This window comes from Cydia pomonella, chromosome 8, assembly GCF_033807575.1.
Source record: "Cydia pomonella isolate Wapato2018A chromosome 8, ilCydPomo1, whole genome shotgun sequence".
Taxonomy (NCBI): Eukaryota; Metazoa; Arthropoda; class Insecta; order Lepidoptera; family Tortricidae; genus Cydia; species Cydia pomonella.
The window spans coordinates 10,256,550-10,282,709 of NC_084710.1; the positions used below are offsets into that span (position 1 = coordinate 10,256,550).

General features: G+C 39.2%; 2 protein-coding genes across 3 annotated transcripts; both read left to right on the forward strand.

The window, feature by feature from the left end:
- The first annotated feature begins 546 nt into the window (after nt 1-546).
- LOC133520534 (sphingomyelin phosphodiesterase 1-like) lies at nt 547-11,336 on the forward strand. 2 transcript variants are annotated; one of them, XM_061855006.1, is made up of 10 exons: nt 547-853; nt 1,120-1,265; nt 2,336-2,497; nt 2,991-3,155; nt 5,504-5,875; nt 6,246-6,421; nt 7,078-7,272; nt 7,558-7,728; nt 10,500-10,674; nt 10,973-11,336. In XM_061855006.1, the coding sequence occupies exons 1-10, from the start codon at nt 754-756 to the stop codon at nt 11,306-11,308; spliced, it is 1,998 nt and encodes a 665-aa protein (XP_061710990.1). In that variant the 5' UTR covers nt 547-753; the 3' UTR covers nt 11,309-11,336. The 2 variants fall into 2 exon arrangements, with proteins under 2 accessions (XP_061710990.1, XP_061710991.1); XM_061855007.1 differs by having other exon boundaries at nt 650-756.
- A 48-nt stretch (nt 11,337-11,384) lies between these two features.
- Nucleotides 11,385-25,689, forward strand: LOC133520535 (sphingomyelin phosphodiesterase 1-like). The gene is made up of 11 exons (XM_061855009.1): nt 11,385-11,894; nt 12,296-12,441; nt 13,977-14,138; nt 16,672-16,830; nt 17,398-17,636; nt 17,863-18,004; nt 19,668-19,843; nt 20,160-20,354; nt 20,897-21,067; nt 24,519-24,693; nt 25,314-25,689. Exons 1-11 carry the CDS (start codon nt 11,825-11,827, stop codon nt 25,644-25,646), a joined length of 1,968 nt encoding a protein of 655 aa, XP_061710993.1. The 5' UTR covers nt 11,385-11,824; the 3' UTR covers nt 25,647-25,689.
- The last annotated feature ends 471 nt before the right edge of the window (nt 25,690-26,160 follow it).

Below are 26,160 nucleotides of genomic sequence, written 5' to 3' on the forward strand. Positions count from 1 at the left end.
GTTTTCTATTCGTTCTACCGTGCGTCCCACTTCCAGGAGATGCTTCCTAGTAGATAGGTATTTCCCCTCCTTGTCGTTTTAACATAATTTGACTAGTTAACAAGTTTACATTCATATTACCCTTTTATATGGTGTGAAATTCTAATTTGAAAAAAATAATTAAAATCTATTTGATAGAACTGAACTTATGGAAACCATACGTTGGAAATGCTCTGTATGCATGGCATTATATTACAATTACCAAGAGAATTTGAAATAGAGGTGGATTGTCAAAGAAAACAGTAGCCACAGTAAATTTGCCGCCATCTTTCGACACAAAAGATTAAACTTTTAGAACGCCATTCGACTTTGATCCTTATTCTGTCAATAATAATTTTGTTAAATATCAAAAAGATGGCGCCACCTTATCGGGCATCTGCTAAAGGTTGTGGCGCCTCATTTCGAATTCTCTTTGCAATTACGTTGATAGGTAGGGATATTACAAACGATTTATAAGTATTCGATTTTACTAATGCTATTATATGCTTAAATTAAAACTACCTAGTGTGAGTGCTCGTGTCGTCAAGGCGCATTACCTGTTGATGATTGTACCATAACTATTTAAAATTAATTATACATACCTACTTGTTTAATTTTTGTTAGTAACGCGTGTGCATTATCGCATAGTTATTACTTAGGTATAACGACAGGAAAGGATGAATTGGCTATTAGTTTTAATTATGGTAGCAACTGCTGCCGCGAAATTTATATCTTATGGTGAGTTCTGTCAGTTCTGTGTTGTGTGTCATCGAAAGCTCTCCTCCATTTGCACCTATGAGTTATGACTATATATTCACCCCAGAAATGATTGCAGGTGACTAAATAAACACCCTGAGAAAAATGGACCATAAAATTGATTTATATTAACTTTTCCGCTTTAATATTGTTTTTGTTAAACTAGTACCGACGCCAATACTCGGGATTAGTTGCCAAGCGGACCCCAGGCTCCCATGAGCCGTGGCAAAATGCCGGGATGACACGAGGAAGATGAAGAAGCTTTAATATATTTTTAAATATTGATCCTAGCGAAAAGAGTGTACATAATTCTGTTACTTCTAACTTTCTTAATTTCCCTTTAAGATGAAGTTGAAGACTTGTTCGTAAAGTTTATGGAGCAGCGCTTATCTGAAAATGAAGGCAAGACGCTTAATGACGTGTTTGAAATACTCAGAATGCCCCAATATATATCTGAACATTCACACAATAAAGTTTCTAAACCTCAAATGGTGAGTAGATATTAACATTTTGAGTTAGGTAATTTCGTTATATACTCGTAGGTACCTCATATTTACAGTACCTGATACTTATTAGCGCCTCGGTGGTCGATTTTGAACTGGCCATTTCATCATCTGACCATCAACTATTTGACATAACCATAAAAGGATGTCACTTCATAATAATCCAAGATCCCAGAGCAGCCAGACCTTACTTATTTGCAAGACCAATTGCAGGGGCCCAACCATCCCCTAGGCCCAAGACCTACATAAAGTTTCACACAAATACCTACACATATAAACCTTGTGTGTCTGGGGGATGGTTGGTTCAATTGGTGTGGCTACTTACAAAATGTAATAGTAAATAGTTCCCTGAGTAATATATAAAAATCAAGAGTGAGAATGTAAGTAAAGTTACAAATTTTTTATCAGCTTTAAAGCGTCTGGTAATAGTTACCGCCGGCGGAAATGGTCTGGCAATGTTGATTACAATTTTTTAACAATATTGACATAACATACATAAAAATCAGCCATGAGAATTTAAGAAAAGGTAAGTATTATTTTTGCCTAACTTTAGCACCTTGTACCGGATAAATGGCCGTCGGTATCGGGCCAATATAGCAATGCATACTTGCTTATATAAAATATAATAGACATTAAAAGTACATACTAACACTATATTATCCCATACATTTTATTCATGAGAAAATAAGTAAGGTCTGGCGGCTCTGGGATCTTGGACTATGAGTGGATTCTGGTCAAATTAATGGATATAGATAGTTACTTCAAGTAGGTACTTCATCTGCCTTTGACGATAATACTATAACTCTGGATACATCGTTAAAATAAATTATCCACTGGTAGAGATGCTGATATCGAAATTTAATCTATCCATATAGAAGAAACTAGTCGATTACCATCGTAAAGATGTATTCGCGGTTCTATCTGCAGAACTATGCCTGTATTTTCCCCAAAGTTGCAAGAGCTGTCACTATGTGGACAACACTTTTTAGTTCAGCCGTCTTCGCCACCTAACTCTTGCGTTATTAGCCACCATCGCGATAACAAACATTTTATTTCAGAGTCTTCTTTGCTTTGGCTGCCAAGTAGTAGGAGCGGCTTTTTTTGACGGCGTAGCGATAGGACTCCCAGATGACGTTCTTTGTTTGAAAATGACGCTGCTCTGCACAGTACTGGGCATTGGGACTTACGGCGTGTGCAAAGGTGCCATGGAACTGCATGTGGTAGGGCCAGAACACCAATTACACGATAGGTTCAAGAATTGGTGATATCACATCGTGTCACAATGCGATATCATATCGAAGAAAACTATGACGTACAGTCACGTTCCGTGATTGTTGACCCATTTAAGGTTATACTATACCATAGCGTAAATATTAAACAACTAATTTAGCTAGAACCCTAAATGGCTCAACAATCGCGGAGCGTGATGGTACACTATATCGTGAAAAAATTACGACACGACGTCATACCATCGACTCAAACGTTGTCTTTTTAGAAGTAACATTAAGTAGGTACCTATATTAACATTATTGTCTGTGTTTTTTTCTTTAGGCGATCTATTAAGAGCAGCAGGATGTGAAAATGTCGTCCATAGCTCTTGCCCGACTGTACATACCATTTTTTTTAGGGGACACGTACCTACTCTACACTCTTCGCTTTATCTGCAGCATGAATACTACAAATATCTACTTCCGTTTCTTTCTCTGATTCTAGCCTATACTGGCCTACATAATAAAGAACACCCCTAAAGCCGAGCCAAGCACGTTTTGCGGATTAGCCCTGCAAGTGGCGGACGACCCTGATGTCTGCGCCTACGATGATCCCAGATTCGACTGGCATGTGGAACTCCCGGATCCTGTCCCAGATATGGACACGAAAGTATACATAAATATCAAATTACCTAATTTGGTCGATTTGGGGCTCCAATTATAGTTGGACGCCGCTTAAGACCTGTCCGAGGACCTCTCAGTGCCTCATAACTCATAACTGAATAACCTGATAGGACTCGAGATTAACTTTTTCTTAATGGTTTTCGAAGACAACTGAACTGAACAGAATTAAATCGGCGTTACTCTACAGACTATTTAGTTAGGCTCATAAATGTGTAAATGAATTTTACTATATGATGATCTTTAGTTTACTCTGATTATCAATGATCGGCGGCCGGTAGCAATTTTTCAACGGAAGTATTACATGAATATGATTTTATTAAAATTTCGTACACAAATTATTTGAATATTATGCAGGTTTTTTATAAACAAATTATTATTTTACTACGAATTTGTTAGAACCTTGAATAAAAACGATGAAATATGACATTAAGTTTACAATCTGCTGATGTATAAAGTACATATAAATAGATCCTCAATGTTAAAAGGAATCAATTGACAATATCAAACATAGAATGAAATATAATAATTTACTATAACAGATAAATTCAGTGAGTTTTTAAGAATACGGGCTTATTTTTAACAACACAGACTTATCCATATTAGTAATAATTACTGACGTAAAGTGATATACTTATATATGGCAAACTATAATAAACTTATTCTATTCTAATATTTCTAATCAAAGAGGGAATCTTTTGTCTGTACAGTTTCATCCAATCTTTTCTTTCAAATGCAAGTTCCTTCCTTTTCCCTTTCCTATTCCCAGTACATGCTACTCTACGTCTATCTAACTGTTTATTTAATTCAATTTAACGTTTCTTCAGCATTCCTTCCACGATGGTTTTTAATCCAACACTGTAATTTTTCGCATGAGATCGTCGTTTCGTGTTTTGTTCCCTATACCTATTCTGACTTAGAGGTAATTTTAAAAACGTATTTTTTTTTTATTCATAATATCTATAAAACTAATTTCACATATAAAAAAGCGGCCAAGTGCGAGTCGGACTCGCCCATGAAGGGTTCCGTACCATTTATGACGTATTAAAAAAAACTACTTACTAGATCTCGTTCAAACCAATTTTCGGTGGAAGTTTGCATGGTAATGTATATCATATTTTTTTTTTAGATTTTTCATTCTGTTATTTTAGAAGTTACGGGGGGGGGGGGACACATTTTACCACTTTGGAAGTGTCTCTCGCGCAAACTATTCAGTTTAGGTTCCGTAGCCAAATGGCAAAAAACGGAACCCTTATACCTAGATTCGTCATATCCGTCTGTCTGTCCGATTATGTCACAGCCACTTTTTTCCGAAACTATAAGAGCTATACTGTACAAACTTGGTAAGTAGATGTATTCTATGAACCGCATTAAGATTTTCAGACAAAAATAGAAAAAAAACAATAAATTTTGGGGTTCCCCATACTTAGAACTGAAACTCAAAAAATCTATATTGAGGTTTCTAATATATTTTTTTTCTAAACTGAATAGTTTGCGCGAGAGGCACTTCCAAAGTGGTAAAATGTGTCCCCCCCCCCCCCCTTGTAACTTCTAAAATAAGAGAATGATAAACCTAAAAAAAATATATGATGTACATTACCATGCAAACTTCCACCGAAAATTGGTTTGAACGAGATCTAGTAAGTAGTTTTTTTAATACGTCATTAAATTTAAAAAAAAAAATTTCATCAAACCCATACGTGTGGGGTATCTATGGATAGGTCTTCAAAAATCATATTTAGGTTTCTAATAACATTGTTTTCTAAACTGATTAGTTTATGCGAGAGACACTTCCAAACTGGTAAAATGTATGTCCCCCCCCCCCCCTCCTTCTAAAATAACAGAATGAAAAATCTAAAAAAATATATGATATACATTACCATGCAAACTTCCACCGAAAATTGGTTTGAACGAGATCTAGTGAGATTTTTTTTTAATACGTCATAAATGGTACGGAACCCTTCATGGGCGAGTCCGACTCGCACTTGGCCGCTTTTTTGAAAACAGACACATAATTTGTAATGATTTTTTTTCTGATGGACGTTTAGGTAAACGCGCCTAAAGCACTGATCTTGACGATCTTATTTGTAAATTTCGTAAAGTTTGGACTGTTAAAAATGGTAATTTATAAATGGTAATTGTCCCCACTTTACGTGGAGGTAAAGTACGAGTATCTATCCTGTTTGTTTCAAAATTATTATTTACCACTTTGTAGGCGTTGTTAATATTTATTTCCATGCCAAATTATACAGCGTTGGATAGACTGATGACATACATTTGACTATGGAAGTCTAAAAATCTTGCTTTAACGGTAAGCAAGGAAATTATTTCTTTCAGCGCCTGATATCCAGCTACAGAAACAAGCCTCTAAAAGTCGCTTTAATCACAGACGCGCACATCGACCCTCTATACACACCATATGGAGTGGCCGACTGCCCTGAACCTGCTTGTTGCCGGGGTGACCAAACTGCCCAAGTCTCCTCTAACTCCTACATTAATGAGTCGATTTATGAAAAATGTTTTATCAAATACGACGATGAAATATTATTGGATTTAAAAGTGGCTGCGGAAATTAGAAAGATGCGATCTCATCGGAGAATTAAGCGTAAGAAAGCTGCCCCTGCTGGTTATTGGGGCGACTATAAAAACTGCGACACGCCGCTTTGGACTTTCGATGACGTGATCGACAGGATTTCTGATACACACAAGGTACTTTAGTAATATACGAGTATATGCAGGTTATTACGTTAAGTTACGAAATGTATGGGTAAACAAAACAAAGCTGCACCTAATGAAAACACTTGGGGTGACAATTGTATGCCTGTGCCTGCAAATGTCACTCAAGTGAAGTAAGTTATATTTATGGTTTTAGTTTTAATTAATAATATGTTACGGTGATTATGTATGTAAGTACTTATAACAGAGACTCGCGCCTGCAGTCAAACTGTGCCAACAGTTTTGCAGGAAACTGTATTAGATTATAAGTTTATTTCATGTAATAATAACAAAAAAATAAAAAAAATAAAAATAAAAACAAACAATTTTGGATATACATGTGTAGATACAAAAACTATTTCAGAGCGTTGACGTGGTGTACTACATAGGTGACACCATCGACCATCACGTTTGGGAGGCCACATACGAGCAGAACGACGCTATGAATAGTTACATGGTCAAAAAAATCAGGCGGAGCTTTGGCGACAATGTGATGGTCGTACCTGTCATAGGCAATCATGAATCGCAACCTATTAACCAGTAAGTTATATAATACTAAATTGTGTAGACACATGCACTGCTTCATGGACTCTCATTCTGTTTGTTGTGGGAACGACGAACATCAGCATATATATATTTTAATTTATTGAATAAACAAACAAGTTACAGTGTAGACTTTAATACAATAAGTTACAGTGTAGACTTTAATACAAGACCCATCGTAAGCAAAACCTTGTGGTTAAATTAACCTGTGGAACGCCCTAGTAACACATGTGCGATACTCACTAAATTTGGCTCGTAGGCACACAGTATCAGACGTGTGTTACTACAGAACTACAGATCAATATGGGTCAAATTGCTTTGCATCACTTTGTTGGATGGTGTTCATTCGACGGGTTAATTTCTACATGCTAGCGACGTAAGCAAAGCATCCCTTCGCCCACTTGACTTATAAAAGAGACCTCGTGTGAGCTTGAGTCACTCTTGTGGGATCTAGGTCCCCCATCACCACCAACTTTTGGTCTATAGGTAGGATCTTTTGGTCAACACAACATAAAAAGGTTTCGCTGATGCGACTTGAACCACACATCAACGCATAATATTGCGTACCTACGAGAACCACTGGACTAGAACTACCACTGATATTATGTAAAAAAAACCGGAGAACATAAATAACGTTATGTCGTATCCGATAGATTCGCCCCAGCATCCGTTTCGGGGGACAAGCTGAATACGACGTGGCTCTACAAGTCGCTCGCCAAAAAGTGGAAGTACTATTTGCCCAAAAACGCCAAAGCCACGTTTTTGAAACGTGGAGAGTACTCCATGCTTGTCAGGCCGGGGCTCAGGGCCCTAGTATTGAACAACAATGTGGCTTATAAATATAACTGGTGAGTAACCGATGCATTGTTATTTACCAGAACGAGCCTTAATCGCGTATTAAGTGCGGGTAGCTCGAAAAACTCTACGAACAAATCTAGACAGTGTTTCCTCGGGAGCACGAAAACAATGGCAGTTCGAAACATCGGAGCCAATTTTCAAACTTAATTATTATACGACAGAGCCCTGTTTCAGTAAAACATATTACGATGCAAAAATCGTGAAAGTTTAAATCAATGTTGAAGAAACCATGCGTAGCTATAAAAAATACACTTACCTACCTATGCCTATTTTAGGTGGCAAGTATACGATCCTCTCGATGCCAAAAAACATTTGGATTGGTTGGTAAATGAACTGTACAAGGCGGAGCTGGCGGGCGAGAAGGTGCACATACTAACCCACATCCCACCTGGCGAAGCAGACCTCACTTACACATGGACCAGGGAGTATAATAGAATTGTAAACAGGTAGGTATGAATTTTTTCAAATGACTTTTAGGCCTCAGACCATAAACTGTTAAACAAAAGCCATTGTTCCTTTATGCTAGCAGTTAGCTCCTATAGTAGCCACGTAGCAAAGCAACAATGACCTTTAAAAAGCTACTATCGTGTTAGTATTATAAAGTTCAAATCTATGTCATAATATGAGCGCGCACCTACATTGAGGTAGTCGATCGTCCTATATTACCAAAACATGTTATCTTATGAGCTTTTAAAAAGATTTGAACCTTAATACTATCACGATCCAGTTACTTTTTAAACAACATTGTTGCTTTTTTGAGTGCCTTAAATTAACACAAGAGCCGACAGGTCGCATAAAAGATACAATGGCTTTAAAATCTATCATAAATGTACCCGGGACTAATTATTCTGCTCCTTCTGCTATTTCCAATGTATAAATGATAAATAAGTTTATATGTAAAAGCACATTTATTTTTCATATCTGAAATTACTACTTTTGATCATTCTGGCCTCGAATGTCCAATTCCCCCGTACGTCCAGTCTCCGTATTTGATGAAATGAGTCATTATTGACACTATTTCATAATTAAGTTTACTCAAAAAAAAAATTACACATAAAAAAGCGGCCGAGTGCGAGTCGGACTCGCGCATGAAGGGTTCCGTACCATTTATGACGTATTAAAAAAAATCTACTTACTAGATCTTGTTCAACATTTTACCACTTTGGATTTGGACACACTTTTTACAAATTTGGAAGTGTCTCTCGCGCAACCTATTCAGTTTAGAAAAAAATGATATTAGAAACCTCAATATCATTTTTGAAGACCTATCCGTAGATACCCCACACGTACCATCCACGTCCATCAGAAAAAAAATCTTTACTAATTATGTGTCTGTTTTCAAAAAAGGGGCCAAGTGCGAGTCGGACTCGCCCATGAAGGGTTCCGTAGCATTTATGACGTATTAAAAAAAACTACTGACTAGATCTCGTTCAAACCAATTTCCGATGGAAGTTTGCATGGTAATGTATATCATATATTTTTTTTAGATTTTTCATTCTGTTATTTTAGAAGTTACAGGGGGGGGGACACACATTTTTTCACTTTAGAAGTGTCTCTCGCGCAAACTATTCAGTTTAAAAAAAAATTATGTTAGGAACCTAAATATCATTTTTGAAGACCTATCCATATATATCCCACACGTATGGGTTTGATGAAAAAAAAAATTTTTTTTTAATTTTATGACGTATTAAAAAAAACTACTTACTAGATCTCGTTCAAACCAATTTTCGGTGGAAGTTTGCATGACAATGTATATAATATATATTTTTTAGTTTTTTCATTCTGTTATTTTAGAAGTTACGGGGGGGGGGGGACACATTTTACCACTTTGGAAGTGTCTCTCGCGCAAACTATTCATTTTAGAAAAAAATGATATTAGAAACCTCAATATCATTTTTGAAGACCTATCCATAAATACCCCACACGTATGGGTTTGATGAAAAAAGATTTTTTGAGTTTCAGTTCTAAGTATGGAGAATCCCCAAAATTTATTGTTTTTTTTCTATTTTTTGTGTGAACATCTTAATGCGGTTCATAGAATACATCCACTTACTAAGTTTGAACAATATAGCTCTTATAGTTTCGGAAAAAAGTGGCTGTGACATAATCGGACAGACAGACCGACATGACGAATCTATAAGGGTTCCGTTTTTTGCCATTTGGCTACGGAACCCTAAAAACGATCGAGATTCGTAATTAGCAGCACCTTCTTCTTTCTCGCGTTGTCCCAGCATTTTGCCACGGCTCATGGAAGCCTGGGGTCCGCTTGACAACTAATCCCAAGATAGAATGGCGTAGGCACTAGTTTTTACGAAAGCGACTGCCATCTGACCTTCCAAGGCCTTGTTAGGATTAGTCCGGTTTCCTCACAATGTTTTCCTTCACCGAAAAGCGACTGAATAATAATTTTCGCGAAGAATAATTTTCCGCTACGAATTTATTACTTGTGTATTTTGTGGTTGTAATAAACCAGTTCTGAAGCAAGCCGGTCGTATCATTCGCTCCCAAACATTACAGGTATGCACACTTGTAACTTAACACTTGTAAAATTGTACTTAATTGTAAGTTTTGTGGGATAGGCCACACGGGGTAAGATAAACTTAGTTCGGCGCAAGACAAACCGTATGAGGAAAAGTCCTTCGACTTACGTATTTTATAATTTTATTTCATAACATAAATAATTTATTTAGTAGAGAATGCCTCATGGCATTAAGTCCGACTTTTAAAAGATAAGGTTTTCTTTTGTGCAATAAAGATTAAATAAATAAATATACCTATACAGAGGTACCGTACAGTAACTGTACAAATACTAAATTAATAACATGCGTAAATCTAATATTGCCCTTGAGGCATTGTACCAAGGATGCTGGCGGATGGCATGTTACTTTATGCATTAGTGTTATTTTTAGTATTATATTTTTATTTAGTTTTTAATATCTTTAAGTATTTCTAACTGTTTATTTTCCCCACAAGTTTCTCTTCGCCCCACGTAAGGCGTTTAAATAATCTGATACAATGTGGTATTAATTTATCAAAGGGGTCTAGAGAAATAAAATGAATTAGATAAGACCACATGGTATCCAAATAAATATTATACGTTTGTTATACGCATGTAGAGTGGATTCCCAAATGTCTCCTGGCTCGGGGCTGTACGTTACTGACCTTGGCTCCTATGTTGCCATACTTATCTAAAATGCCTTGAAATACCTATCCTAAGGTTCGCTTCTACGATTGCCGCGGAATTCAACGGGCATACGCATGCAGACGAGTTCAGAGTGTTCTACAGTCCGTCGGGTCAAGCCGTGCGAGTGGCGTGGAACGCGGGCGGTATCACTACCTTCTCGAACTTCAACCCGAATTATAAAATAGTCAAGTTCCATCCTTTCACATATGTAAGTAAAGTCAAAGTACCAGATAAGTAAAGGGTACGATTGAAGAGGTACTTCCCTTTTGATGTTTTTATGTATACAAGTCCTCTTCTCTGTCTACCACAACCGAAAATTCAAAGATCATCTATCACGATGCACAAATTCTGATTTTCGTAGATAATTTCCGGTGGGGCCTCAGATGCAGATATTGCATCTATTGAATAGTTCCCTTAAGGCCCCAGTTGCCTGAGGCACCTAAGGTTTAAGTTAACTGCATAGGAATATTAGGAATGATCCTTGAACGAATCTCTTAATCCACCAGGAACCCACGAACATCGAAAACTACATCTACAATCTGACTAACGCCAACCTCACGCCAAAACGTAGACCTCACTGGTTCAGACTCTACGACTTCAAGCGAAAGTTCCGACTGCCTGACTTGTCACCTGCCTCAATGAACGAACTGGTTACCGGAATGGTCACAAATAATAAACAACTCTTAGACCTATATTCGGATTACTTCTACAAGATGAGCGATGCGCGACCGAGGTGCGATATCGACTGCAAACTGGAGGAACTCTGTCGGACCGTTGTCACAGTTTTGTGGGAAAGACAGAAATGTGATGATCTAAAGGAGTTATATTATGGTTTTAAATAAAGTATATAACCTAATAACTATCGTGTAAGTTTCTTCTTTCTTTATTTAACATTGGGCAGAAGTGAGAAAAAAATTCTCTGTGGGTGTGGTCACCACTGGTAGCTTGGTGGTGACTAGTGGGAATAATCCTATGGTAACAAACAATGAATGTGACATGATTAAACGGTGTATAAGTGTTAACTAGTTAAATTGAATTAACCTTTTCATTACTAACTAGGGTATTTTGTGTATTTACTTAACAACAAGGAAATCACGTTACCGAAGTACATACATAATAACAAAACAAAGTAATTAACAATTAATTAGATTGGCAGTAAGGGGTATTGATAATTTCTGATGGATTAGCTAACTGATAAACTAAAATGTAACGACAAGTTATTATAGGTACTATAATCAGTGGCAACGCCCGCATGTCGCGCGAAGTAGGTATTTGAAGAATTTTAGTAGTTCAGTGACTAGGTGATAGCCTATAAAAGTCGGGCGCCATCCATGTCAACGTAATAACTATTCGTTACTATGGCGGCGTTAAATGTACTTGTGATTTTAATGATAGTGGCAACGAGTACTGCCAATCTTGTATCCCATGGTAAGTTTTTCAATTTTGCTAACTATGCTATGTCGAAGGCGTAGATAATGTCTAAGGGGGACGGCCGGCAGCTAGCCATCTTACCTTACCTCCATCCTCCAACCTCTTGTGGCAAAATAAGGAGCCCGGTCTTGGGTCCTGTAGATACATTTGGGCCGTCTGGGAGCGAGATACTATATTCCCAGTTGATATATTTACGGGGCCACTTTTACTTAATCAAAAAACGATACGATGTCTGCAGTGTCAAAGTAAATTATCTCTATAATAGCCCTAAAGTTAACCGAAAGTTTCGATATTTAAAATGATGATGCCCCACGAATCCCTGCAGTCCGAAACATCGTATAAGAGATAGCTCATCAATTCATACAAATAAAAATGGTATCCCCTCTATTCACTTATAGATGAGGTGGAAGACTTGTTCACAAAGTTCGTGACTCAGCGGTTGACTGAGGAAGAAACCAAGACGCTGAACGACGTGTTCGAAATCCTGCGTATGCCTGTATATGTGACTACGAGGTCGCTTGAGAACACAGGAAATGCTAGAATGGTAAGTGATTCTGGTGACGGGAGCATTCATTCTGAATAGTCATGAGTGTTTGCTTATTCTTTTAAGTAACTCGCGTTTTTTTTACCCTGACGATGACGCCGTCACGACGCTGACGCTGTCACTTTTGACGCTGGTGACCATTTTTCGGGGCTAATAAATAATATAATACCCTTCCTTGAAAGACTTCCAGTCACGCGCCCTGTTTGGAAACGTTTCCTCTGAACTACTGACAATATAGATTTACAATGAACTCATTAGAATACTCGAGATATACTGTACATACTCAGATGAATTATAAAAAGGGCCATTAATAGAAACATACATTGATAAATGTAAGTGTGTTTTGCCAACAAATAATATTTGCACTGGTACTTGCATTCGATATATACTATCAGTACCAACAGATAATTTCAAACATCACTTCTGTACAAAGTGCATTAGCCTTTAAATAGTAGATAGTTATAAAAAAAAACTAATAAAACTAACTAACTAATTATAACTAAGGGATGAAAGGCACGCATTTCTGCCGAGGTACTTTGACGCTCGAAGGCAGTGAGAATAATAATATAATAATAGTCCGAGGCTGAAATGATACCTTTCACCAGAGTTAAACACTCTTACTTTTCATTTCGAATTAGGTTTTTTAAAACACCACTAAGTATTTATAATTGTTTTCAACACACTTGCTCAAAACGGCGTTTTTATTCCACCTATTTTAGGCTCATAATCCTAGATATTAAACACGCGTGCTTTTTCAGTATATTATAACACTCGTGCTTTAAAAAAAAAAAAAAGAAAGTTAAGAAGGTACCTGCCGGCGGCGGGGCGAGGGACGGCAGGCAGTATGACAGATGCAACATACCATGCATACTAACAGATTTAACAATTAAAATTTGATTACTATGAAAGTTTATTTTTTCCTCGCAAGTATGTTGAAAAACGTCGTATGAAACGCGTGTTCTATGGTCATTACATACAACGGCTTTCCTATATTGCGCGCTCGCTTGCAGCTCTCGCGCACAATATAGCCTCGTGTGTAATGACCAACCTAGCACACTTGTATCACAATGTACCATTATAGCATTTCTTGGGGGTTCTTCCAATTAACCATTTAGGTAAACGTATCGTTATTTATGGAATTGGGAGTTAAATATCAGAATGGAAATCCATATTGATTATCGTAAAAAAAATGAAAAAATGTCGTATGTATTTGTAAAGTAAAACACTTTCTATACAGTTTTTAGAACAACACTGATCCTCTTTCAGAGTACGAGTATGAGGAATGAAAAGGGTTTGCGAGTATCTATATAATTGTTACGTGTAGGTACCTCTATGAGATGTTTATTTATTTTGTCACTCAAAGTCCAATGTCCAGAAAACTAATATTCAACAATCAAAACTGCGTTGAAAATATTATTGGTTATATCCAAAGTGCCTGGTTATGCGGGGTATTTAATGCAGTTGGTGCGAGCGACCACGACAAAAGTACAGCACTGTAAGTAGGTGCCTACCTACACTACCTACATTTGTTATAGACCCTGGACTGCCTAGTCTGCCGGTCCGCCTTGGCGGCGCTTGTCTCCGGCGTGGAGGAGGGAAAGAGCGACGAGGAACTGACCGAGTCTATCACGGTTCTTTGCACGTCAATAGGCATCGAGAGCCACGATGTGTGTAAAGGCGCAATTGGATTAAATATGGTAAGATTCATTTAGTTAAGGCAAAATCGTCTATAGTATACAGTTTTTTAAGTATTAAATTATAACTTGTTGACAGATTCATATCGACCAGTAAATGATCCGACTGATAGCCTTACCCAAACCTAAGCTTTTTATAGTTAAATACAAACTGTGGTAGAGAGGTAGAGAAATCAATGTTCCGAAAAAAACGGGCTATTCGTTCTGATATTAGTAATCAACCGTAGATTAATGTAGATAATCATAGATTTTAGGCATTAAAATGCGTGATTTTGATTATAATAAGCATCAACCTGTAATAATCACTAAATTGATTTCACTTTTAACAGTTCTCACTAGGCCCATATGTTTTTTTCTAGATTCCACTTTCAGTGAGCATAACGAAGACGCATATTTTAAAACGTTAAATGTGATGCCAATTGATTTCCACAGAGAAAAGCAGGAAACATTTTCTTATGAATTTGAATAATACTCACAAACTGTCATACGCCTACGAACCATTTTCGCTACATAGCGAAAAATATACCTAATGCTACGCCGAGCTATGTTAATCCTTATGATACTTACAAAAAAGTCCCAGTATTATATTATATTATATTATTCACTTACTGTTGATACGTACAACCTACATCAAAAATATGTTTACATTTTTCGCCTTGGTATAAAGTAGTACACAGATAAAAAGATATCTTAATTCAAACAAAACGCAAAACTCTCTTGCGCACGGTTGCTTAAATAAAATAATAAATTGCTTAGTCCAATAAATATGTCTTGAGTTAAAAACAACATAATTTTTAAAAGGAGAATAAAAATTATTTAGTTTTATCTTTACACATTTTTAAAGCGAATGGTAGTGATTTGAGTTAAGATATTAATTATTCGCCGCAAGAAAAAAAAGTCTTAGAAAGAGATATAGCACGCTCTTAAAAAACGGTTTTATCTTGAGTAACTCTACCTCAAACCAAAAATATTACCAAATTCCAAAGAAGAACCACCAAATTTTTCCTTTGAGACTTTCAAAGGCTATTTCAAAGAAAAAGCACCAAAATGTTGCTTTGAGACTTAAGTTTTTACGCAAGAGCGATTAATTCTTGGTTTGATGTTGTCAATATACAGTCAAGAGCCAAAGTTATTTAAAAGAAAAAGCACCAAAACTTTGGTTTGAGACTTTTACATAAAATAGTATCAATAAATTTGATGAAGGGGACAAGAGCGCTAGTGGCCTAGCGGTAAGAGTGTATGACTTGCAATCCGGAGGTCGCGGGTTTAAACCCCGGCTCGTACATTATGAGTTTTTCGGAACTTCTGTACGAACATTTGATATTCACCAGTCGCTTTTCGGTGAAGAAGAAAAACATCGTGAGGTAACCGGGCTAATCCCAATAAGGCCTCTAGTTTAACTAGTGCCTACGCCAATTCTCGGGATAAGTTTCCAAGCGGACCCCAGGCTCCCATGAGCCGTGGCAAAATGCAGGGACAACGCGAGGAAGAAGAAGAAGATAAAGAGGATTATTGAAAACTACAAAGATTTCAACGAATGACGAAAACCATGCTGGTTTAAGAAAATTCATTCTTTATTCAAGACATACTAAACTTGGCGCTAAGAGATTTCAGCTCTAGATATAAATAATATCATATTTCACATTGAGTAACGCACTCTTGAACCAATACTTTTTCTTGTTTTTATGGAGAAATATAATTCTCAATTCAATTATGAGTATCTAACCCCAAGAAACAAAGTTTCTTGGCAGAAGTTCTTTAAGTATTGCACTAAGACAGTTAGTATCAATTTAAAAAATACAATACTTAAAACAAAACGTAAACGCTCTTGGTGAAAATAATGAGCTTTTTAAAAAAAAACTTTTTATAGCTCGGATAGAGAATTTAATTTTTTAGCTTAAATAATAAACTTTGAAATATTTTATATCTTGATGCAAGAATTTTATTGTTTCCTTATATAGGAAACACAAAATGTCTTGACACAAGAGTATTTACTTGGCTGGAGAACAATTTTTTTTCTGTGTAAGGTGAAAAAGTGTAAACATATCTTTGGCGTCGACTGTATAAATAAGCGATGTGAAAATTAGATCGAACAGACAATGCATTTCACTGGCACAGAAATATTTGTGGCAATCGAAATGAGCTTGAGGTTGATGTAAAAAGAGATCGAGTTGAGATCCATTTGTAAAGTTCGAATGCGACTAGTAGAATTAACTCGCAAACGCGACCATTTAAAACACAGCATTTTTCATCAACACCTCATTTCCAATTATGACATCTGATTGATCAGATGCGGGCATCTGAACCAAACTATACAAGGCCCCACGCCAAGAAAAAAACAGCATTGGCAAAAAAAAATGACGAAACCCACGGCCCTGAGCAATCCGAGCATTGTAGATAACGACATGAAGAAAGGGTTGTAAATCATAAGTAGGTAATACTAGGTACGAGTATATTCAGTGCTGTTACCGCTAAATAGTAGCCAAACATTTTTGGACGCTACTTAAAGAGATCTAACACCGAAATTTATTTCCAGCCAATTCTAACATATATAATAAAGAACACCCCCGAAGCTACGCCGAGGACATTTTGCGGTCTGCTCCTGCAAGCTGCGGGCGACCCTAACGTCTGTGTCTACACCGACCCGAGGTTTGAATGGCAGGTTGATCTGCCTGATCCTGTCACCGTAGAAGCGGTAAGTTAGAAGAAAGTTATAGAAAAGACTTTGATACACAAGGGTTCGTCCCTTCTATCCTATCATACTTAGTTATGGGCCCGTGCAACTTCAGAAATATTCAAGGTTTTAAACATTTCAGTATATAATGGCAAACTAATTTATAGTGTCTGACCAAAACCGGATTTATTACCGAAACCGAAGGTTCAGTTTTATAAAATATAATTCTCAATTCAATTATGACTATCTAACCCCAAGAAACAAAGTTTCTTGGCACAAGTTCTTTAAGTATTGCACTAAGACACTTAGGTTCAATTAAAAAAATACAATAGGTACTTAAAACAAAACGCAAACGCTCTTGGTGAGAATAATGAGCTTTTTAAAAAATACTTCTTATAGCTCGGATAGAGAATTGAATTTTTTAGCTTAAATAATAAACTTTGAAATATTTTATATCTTGACGCAAGAATTTTATTGTTTCCTTATATAGGAAACACCAAATGTCTTGACATAAGAGTATTTACTTGGCTCGAGAACTATTTTTATTTCTGTGTAACAAGAATATGTTGATAAAACTTGTTTTTTCAGACTCCAGCAACGGATACCGGACCTCTCACCGTGGCTCTTATCACTGATGCCCACCTCGACCCTCTCTACGAGCCTTTCGGCGCCGCGTACTGCGGCCAGCCCACCTGCTGCCGCAAGGGGCAGACCACCTCCCAAGCCTTCGAGTACCATTCCAGCATGGACACTTCGATTTACGAACAAACTTACATCAGAGAAGACGACAAAATTGTTTTGGATTTGAGTGTATCTCAGAAAATACGGTAAGTACCGTATTTTACCTAAATATTGAATACAGCCGAAAAGCCTAACACAAAGAAAATGATATGATATAAATTTTACGTACTTATACTAGTTATGACAACTTTCGGGCAGAACGTGCTTTTAAACTTTTAACGCTTAAAAACTTCTTTACTAAGCCGTCTAAGTAAATTTTCGCTGTTCCCTTCCTTACATTAAAGCAAAACATTTATTAAATTGCCTTAATAGGGAAACGCGTGGATCAACACAAACGAGATTCATGCCCAGAAGAAATCATGCCCCTGCCGGTTACTGGGGAGACTATAGGAACTGCGACACGCCGATTTGGGCCTACGATGACGTCATTGACAGGATTTCCGAAACACACCAGGTTCGTTTGTTAGATCCATAATTCCATAGGTATCACTGTACTGTGTACAGTCAGCATCAAATACCTATAAAATGACGGCGTAAGTCACCAAATATCGGTATATTTCCACCCGATGGTGGGCCCTGTAGCCCGAAAATATTTTTTTTGTTTAACAACATTTAAAAATGTGAAGTCTTTAGACTTCCTATTTTTCATACAAATTAATTATTATCTTCAATTTGTAACGCTTATCATTTAATTGACGTTACACGTTGCTTGTCACTATGGAAGGTAGAGTTAAGGAACGCAATCTCCATAGGCAGAACTTATGCAAAAGTGTCCAGTGGTCAGCTATAAATAATAGTTCCAAATCTCTCCAGAGTAGCGCTAGAGTAGCTAAGAACCTAGGCGTTATTGACGGAGTGAAGTGCGCTGTCTATGATTTGATTTTCTTTTCAAGTATTCTAGGTATTGTAGCGCCACCTATTTAAGGTTTTTTGATGGAGATTCCATTCCTTATCTCCACCTTCCGTACTTGTCACGCTGTAAACATAAAAAAAATCGCAATAAATTGCGTCTTAGAATAAATGTTGGTCTGTTTGAGAAGTACAGCCTACAGTTCAATTTATTGCTCCTGTTACAGGGCCCACCCAGTATATTACGATATACGTTACCATATAAATAAGGATGTGTTGCGATGTATTTGGTAACTTAGGCCGTCACCATAGCCGACAGTAACTGTAACGTAAGAACGGAACATCTACGTCCACAGCTTGCTTCATACATGGCTAGGAAGTATGAAGCAAGCTCACCCTTTCCTTGCCTGAGAACTCTAATCCGCTTATCTCGGTTTGTGAGCAAACATAAAACAACAAAACATATCTGGAATTTGACGAAGATCGTTCAAGGGGCCTAGCCAAGAGGACAATCGTTGACAGAAAACGCCAGTCGAACGAAACTTAAAGTGTATTAAAAAGTCACGTGACTTTTCGTAGCATCTGCTATCCCGGTATCTTTTCTATTCGTTTGGCATTTTTCGATGTACGATTGTCATCTTGGCTAGGCTCCCCAGATCTGTAATGATATGGCTCGATGGATCCTACCGACTGCGCCATGTAAAATGACTCTAGAGATCCCTTACGTTGAAGTATAAACAATCTGTATGTAAAAATATAATTAGTTCTCAATATATAACCAAGTTTGTTTAGTGACCATATCAATAAGTGCTTTGCTTGCTGTTTTAGCTTTAGTTTTACGAGTTGCTGCTGGCACTAGCTGCAGCAAGAAAGCGTTGACAGATGATATGGTCGCGTTCATAGAAAACCAAATTTCTTATATTTTTTTAATGCGATTAGTTTTGTGTTTGTTTTCTTCATGTTTTTTTGGCTGATCCTGTATTATTATTATTTTTTCCTTGGATATGGTTCTTTCTAATGTTTTAGTCGTGGCATCACCGAATGGGCCCTACGGAAGACCAGGAGCTGGCTTTATTTTTGGCTATTATGCTGAGTTATGCGTGATACGCACTTATTGTTCTGTTTTTGTTCCCTGTACATGTTTGTAACTGTCACGATTAAATGTCTTTTATCTTTATCGATAAACGATGCTTGATTGAAAACTTGAAAAGGATAGGTCTCCGAAAACCGTGATCCTAAAATACCTGACTCATACAAAACCATTTCAGAACGTCGACGTACTGTACTACATCGGAGACAGCATCGACCACTTCGTATGGGAGACCACGTACGAGCAAATAAACGAAATGAACAAACACGTGGTCGACAAAATCAGGAGCAGCTTCGGCGATCATGTGCTAGTCGTGCCTACTATTGGCAACCACGAGTCACAGCCTACTAACCAGTAAGTGTATAATTAGGTACCTACCAACAAAGGGTAAAACTTTACTGTTAATGGAGTTCCTACTGAGCAAATCATTTTTGACTCCCTCGCACGTAATCAACTTTTGAAGCTGACTGTACGAGTACAGTAAGAGCCCCAACTTAAGTCACCATGCCAGCTGTATAGAAAAGTGTTAGGGCATCGACTATTCAACGTGTTTTAATCCATAACTTTAACTTACACTGATACTTATGTCAAAACACTTAATAATAGAATGGTCTTTCGTCTTTGTCCTTGGTAAAATCAACGAGAAAATCAACAAATTATCACTCTTCAGGTTTGCTCCGTCAAGCGTGACGGGCGATAAAATCAACACGACCTGGCTGTACGAGGCTCTAGCCGACAAGTGGGAGTTCTACTTGCCCGACGGCGCCAGGGACACGCTGTTAGAACGCGGCGAGTACTCCGTGCTTGTTAGGCCGGGGCTGAGGGCCATTTCGCTCAATAACAACGTGGCTTATAAGTATAATTGGTGAGGTGATACCCAATTTATGTGACCATCGAACTCAACCTGCAAAGGCCTCTAAAACATTTGGACCAGAAGATTGCGTAAACCGCTAAATGACGGCAGTGGACGATTTATAGTATTATCTTATAAGAGAGACCTTCGTCCAACGGGAAACGTCATTCGGCTAATATCATAGACTTAATAGTATAACTAAACTACATTTTCATATCCCAGACACTAAAATTTGATCTCTACCTAAGTAGGTAGGTAAGTACTACCAAATCTGTCTTGAAATATACTAAAAAGACATTTTGGTTGGACAGATTGTTTAATAGATTGGACACTTGAGACAGCCTTGAGCTGTTCAAGACACTTACTATTGGGGCGTTTTTAAGCTACAACTTCCCCGCCAGCACGCTTCTCAGGTGACGCATTGGACCTTCGGCCCTCGCGGAGGTCGGCCTTTTACCTACCTACTGAATGTCGAATTTATTTGACCATTGCAATATTTATATTTTCCGGTAATTGATATAGAATGCAACAAAATACAATTTTCTAATTTTCAGGTGGCTAGTTTATAACCCTCTCGATGCGAAAAAGCACTTGGATTGGCTAGTGGACGAGCTTCACAAGGCGGAGTTGGCCGGCGAGAAGGTGCACATATTAACACATATCCCGCCCGGCGTATCCGACCTCACACACACATGGACTCGCGAGTACAACAGGATCGTGAATAGGTATCCCAACGAATAAAGAGACGCATATCCCGCCCGGCGTGTTCGATCTCACACACACTTGTACTAGAGAATACAACAGTAATAATCCTGTTGTATATATAATATAGGTAACTTAATACACATGTCTGCTCTGGGGGGGGGGGGGGGGGACAGGCAAGACCACGTGGATAGTGGGGAGCTCTGATTCGGCTTTGGGTGACCTTGAGATTTTGGTGGCCAAACAACCATCACATTAGGTTGACACTATTGAGGCGACTATAGCGACCTTCGGCAATTTACATAACGTTTCTCGTTTGTAAAATGATGAAGCCACTTGTAAAAGATCTTACACCTTGAGATGGGTTTTACGCCGTAATGTAGATTGTCACTTGTCTATTAGTGTAATGCTTCGCAGGTAGAAAACACACAGTACAACACCGACCAGAAAAGGCTTGGGTCCCACGTTGGCAAAATATATTCAACAATTTCGTACACTGTTCTTTTAACTTTTTTATATGTTTAATTACGAGAGTGCCATTACGTTAGGGTACTTCAAACTACGGCCCGCAAGCCCTCTAATCTGGCGGCAAAGTGGCTAGACCCTAGCCGTAATCCTCTGCCTTTTCGCCGAAAATTATACTGCCGAATTTCACTTGCCAACCAACTTTTCGCCGAAATTTCATTTCTCAACTTTACATTTTTTTTTTCTAGGGGGGAAAATGCATTCCGCATACCACCCGAGTGCGGGGGGTGACCCGAGTGGTTATGTGGGACTCCCATCTAGGCTAATGAGGCCGACGGTATACCCACTAAAAACCCCCCATATGCCACCTCGCCGCCTTATTGGTGGGGTTGTAGATGTAGATGTAGTGTAGGGACGCCCGGCCGGAAGCAGGCGGGCTGTCGATCGCGTGTTGCGTTCATTCAGCCCAATTCCCTGAAGTTGGAGCTGCAGGTTACTGTCCCGGCGGCATTCCCATACCAATCTCCTCAAATCTTCTTGTTTTCCTGCAGAACAGAAGGACATCTTTAAGTTCGACGTCCTTTAGTTCGTTTTCTATTAGTGAGTCTCTACCGAATGTATTATATCGCAGAGCCGCATACATGATACATTCTGCTAGTAGATGGAAGCTAGTTTCCTCCTTACCACAGTGTGGACAGGAGGCGTCTCTATTTATTTTCATTACCTTGAGATGTCTGTTGAGAGTATTGTGACCAGTAATGATACCTGTCAATATTCTCAGATTGCTCTTACCTAGTTTCAGAAGATACCTGGTTCTTTTGTGATCAATGCCCTTGACCATCATCTTAGACTGTCTGCAGCTGGTCTCTTCTTCCCATTCTCTCTGTGCTTCCAGTTCTTTTACCTTTTCTATGACTCCCTTCGTGACATCCGCTGACATAGGCAGAGCCGGTTCCGGACCCATGTACTCCGTCTCTGCCCCTATCCTCGCCAGCTCGTCTGCTCTCTCGTTTCCTGTTACTCCCTGGTGCCCCGGCACCCATGCCACCGTAACACTTCTTTGTTTGCCTATCGAATTTAGCTCCTCTCTACATTCTCTCACGAGAGCGGAGGTGACTGATATTTTCTTCAGTGCCTTCAGTGCTGCCTGGCTGTCGGTATATATTACAACAGCACCCTCTTGTCTCACACTCTCTTTGATTATACGTGCACAGTGCGCTATTGCACATACCTCAGCTTGGAACACGCTAGCATATCTACCCAGTGATATTGATACTGTTTCTCCCAGTTTAGGTATCACAATGCCCGCTCCTGCTAGTTTCGTTGAGCTTCTTCTCGAGCCATCCGTGAAGCAGATTGTCGTTGGGTGTTTGACTTCCACTTTCCAGTTGTCTCTGTCTCCTATATGTACCCTGTACTTCTTGTCAAATATCTCCTGCCTTTTTATAAGGTCGTTGTTGGCCATCAACATCTCAAATCTTGATAGTGCCTCTCTTTGTATCAGCGCGTGTCTCTTGTCTACGCAGCTTCCTCTCCATTCTTTACATGCTTTCATTCTGTACCACTGTTCTGTGGCTCTTTTCTCTACCTCAATCCAGAGTGGCTTCAAACCTAACATTACCTCCATTGCGTGTGTCGGGGTCGTTCTCATGGCCCCCGTCATCATTAGGCACGCTAATCTCTGTACTTTGGTTAGGTCTCTTTGGTATTCTTTGATATGGGCCCTGTGCCACCATACCACGGCCCCATATAGCACCCTGGGTAGTATGACCGCCTTGTAGATCCAGTAGATCATTCCCGGCTTCAACCCCCAATTCTTCCCCACTGCCCTTTTACATTGATACAGTGTTCTTATGGCTTTTGCCGACTGCTCCTTGATGTGAGTTCTGTATCTGAGCGTTCTATTCAGAGTAACGCCCAGATATTTTATCTCATCCACCATTTCTAGTTCTATATCTTGTATCTTTATAGGTGTTATCTCTTTTATCTTTCTGTTCGTGAACAGCACAAGCTTTGTTTTCGACGGATTGAGATCCAGTCCTCTATCTCTGCACCATCCCAGTACCTGTCTGAGACTTCTTATCATTATCTCTCTTAGGACATTGGTGGGGTTACAGGAACGCTTGCGTACTCATCCGCGACCCCACCGGCGGCAGCCGCCCGCGAGCGGCTACTTCGCAAACGGCCGAAGGCACTTCACGCGAGGCGCGCCAGATGGTTCGACGCGCCTTCCTCCTCGGCCTCCGTCCTGCAGTGTAGCGGACCCCCCGAGCCCGCCATAAGGAGGCCACGGGCGCCAGAAACTCCCCAGCGCCCGGCGGCAGATGAGGTGGTCTGGCCCATGGTTCTGCCGCAAACCACAACTCGGCTGCAGAGGACAGGGAGAACGGCACACCGTAACACCGGCACTCCTCTTCCTCTGCAGCCCCACCAACGCCGCTACAGCGGAACGGCCCCGCCAAGGTCGCAGGGGATAGGGAGAGTGGCGCATCGTGATACCATCACGCCTCTTCCCCTGCGATCCCACCTCGGCCGTCGAGGATAGGGAGAACGGCTAACCGCAATATCGACACTCCTCTTCCTCGACGGTCCACCTCCAACGCGTCACAAGCGGGCTTATCAAGCCCACTTGGAGCGTCCTCCTCGGGCCAGCCAGCACCTCAAACAGGCCGGCCCTGGTTGCCTCTTCGCTTCACCGTGATAGACCAAGCCACGGCTACTAGGCCCCTCCACCACGACAAGGTGGGCAACCCTCGGGGGGAACCCGCGGGGGGTCCCAACTTTACATAATCCAACCTAACCTAACCCAACCTAGTACGCAATTTTCATTTCCCAACTATGGGGTTGGGAAATGAAACGGTTGCGAAATAATTATTTGGTAAAAGTTATTATGCCAACTAAAACGTCTGCGAATAATTTGGTTGGCAAGTGAAATTCGGCATTACAATTTTCGGCGAAAAGGCCGAATACCGGTTTAGAGTCTCTAGCATTAAGCTATTGTTTTTGTAGGTTCGCCTCAACAATAACCGCTGAATTCAACGGCCACACGCACTCTGACGAGTTCAAGATATTCTACAACCCGGAGGGTCAGGCTGTGCGCGTGTCGTGGGGCGCCGGCAGCGCCACCACCTACTCCCATTATAACCTCAATTACAAAATAGCGACGTTCGATCCTATCACCTATGTAAGTACCTACCTTTATGCAGTCATTAAGGTTTCTGCGAATCTCGAGTACTACTAAACTCGTCTCCCTCTTTTCTGCTTTGCGACTCCATGTGACATATTCTGTATAGGTACCTATACCTAAAGCAAGTAGGTAGTTGCCTACATATACTGTGTATCTTTAGGTATTTAAATAAAAGTAAACAAAATCTACCCTCAATTGGCTCCTTAAGCCAGTTGAGTGTGGATGAAAACATTAGGTACATGATCAAAAATAATAGGTTAAAGTCAGGTCCAGTGACAGATCCAAGCGGTTTTGTATTTGGTTGGTTAACCAATAAATGTTATAACTACCCGAAAATGTACAACTTGTTTATTTACTTTTATTTAAATACCTAAAGATACAGGGTTATATTTACTTACTGAAAAAGATATGAATATAGTAATTTAAATAGATAGATTTATATTGACGGCCTCTTAATGAAACTCTCGCATTTTAGTACCATTTTAATGGCTTTTTTTTCTTTGACTCTAAATAAGACGGGCGGCAACTGATCAGTTTCCTTACCCTATAATTTGGCCAACAAAACGTAATAATATACATTAAATGGTTTGCTAATATTAACAAATCTCCCACTTCAGGAACCAACCAACATCGTGAACTACGTCTACAACCTAACCGAAGCGAACTTGACGCCAAACCGACGACCTCACTGGTTCCAGCTCTACGACCTCAAGCAACGGTTCCAACTCGCCGACCTATCACCGGCAGCCATGGATAACCTCGTTACGAGGATGGTCACAGACAACAAACAGCTCCTGGACTTATACGCGGCCTTCTTTTCTAAACTCAGCGACAACAGATGGCCGTGGTGTAATACGGATTGCAAATTGGACTATCTGTGTAGAACGGTTATCACAGTACTGTGGGAAAGGCAGAAATGCGATGAGTTGCGGGCGCTGTACTATATTTGATTAAATAGTTTTTAATAACAATTTGCTTGTTGTATTCTCTCAACTTTGTTTTTTTTTTTTTCAAAGTTAAGTAACACTTTCTAGCTAGCCATGGACGCCAGCATAAAATCAGTCTATCAAGTGTTGTTTAACATCGTGCTGGCGTCCATGGCTAGCTAGAAAGTGTTACTTAAAATTATTATTAAAAAACAAAAAACCCGACTGCACACTAAAAAGAGGAAAACAAGCCCCACAAGAATATTGTTGTTGATGGTAAGTATCGCAGGCGGGGACCAACAGAGGGAAATCCTATGACTATCCCGTGATCAAGACGAATCTAACGATACCTCATTCATCGAAATCCATCAAGCCGTTTAGGCTACAGGAGGCCACAAAGAAACAGACATACATACACTCGAAAAACATTACCCTCCTCCCTTTGGCAGTCGGGTAAAAATTCCCAAATGAAATCTTTTTGCTTAACAGGAATAACGGGTATGTTCACCGCGCTGCCGCTGTTGGAATATTAAAATGC

Excerpts from the sequence above, each read along its gene's own strand:
- LOC133520534 (XM_061855006.1), top strand. The coding sequence starts at position 754 with ATGGTGAGTTCTGTCAGTTCTGTGTTGTGTGTCATCGAAAGCTCTCCT. Across the intron at positions 6,422-7,077 it reads GAATCGCAACCTATTAACCA|ATTCGCCCCAGCATCCGTTT; the intron begins GTAAGTTATATA and ends CGTATCCGATAG. Across the intron at positions 7,729-10,499 it reads TATAATAGAATTGTAAACAG|GTTCGCTTCTACGATTGCCG; the intron begins GTAGGTATGAAT and ends ACCTATCCTAAG.
- LOC133520535 (XM_061855009.1), top strand. The coding sequence starts at position 11,825 with ATGGCGGCGTTAAATGTACTTGTGATTTTAATGATAGTGGCAACGAGT. Across the intron at positions 19,844-20,159 it reads GAGTCACAGCCTACTAACCA|GTTTGCTCCGTCAAGCGTGA; the intron begins GTAAGTGTATAA and ends ATCACTCTTCAG. Across the intron at positions 20,355-20,896 it reads GTGGCTTATAAGTATAATTG|GTGGCTAGTTTATAACCCTC; the intron begins GTGAGGTGATAC and ends TCTAATTTTCAG.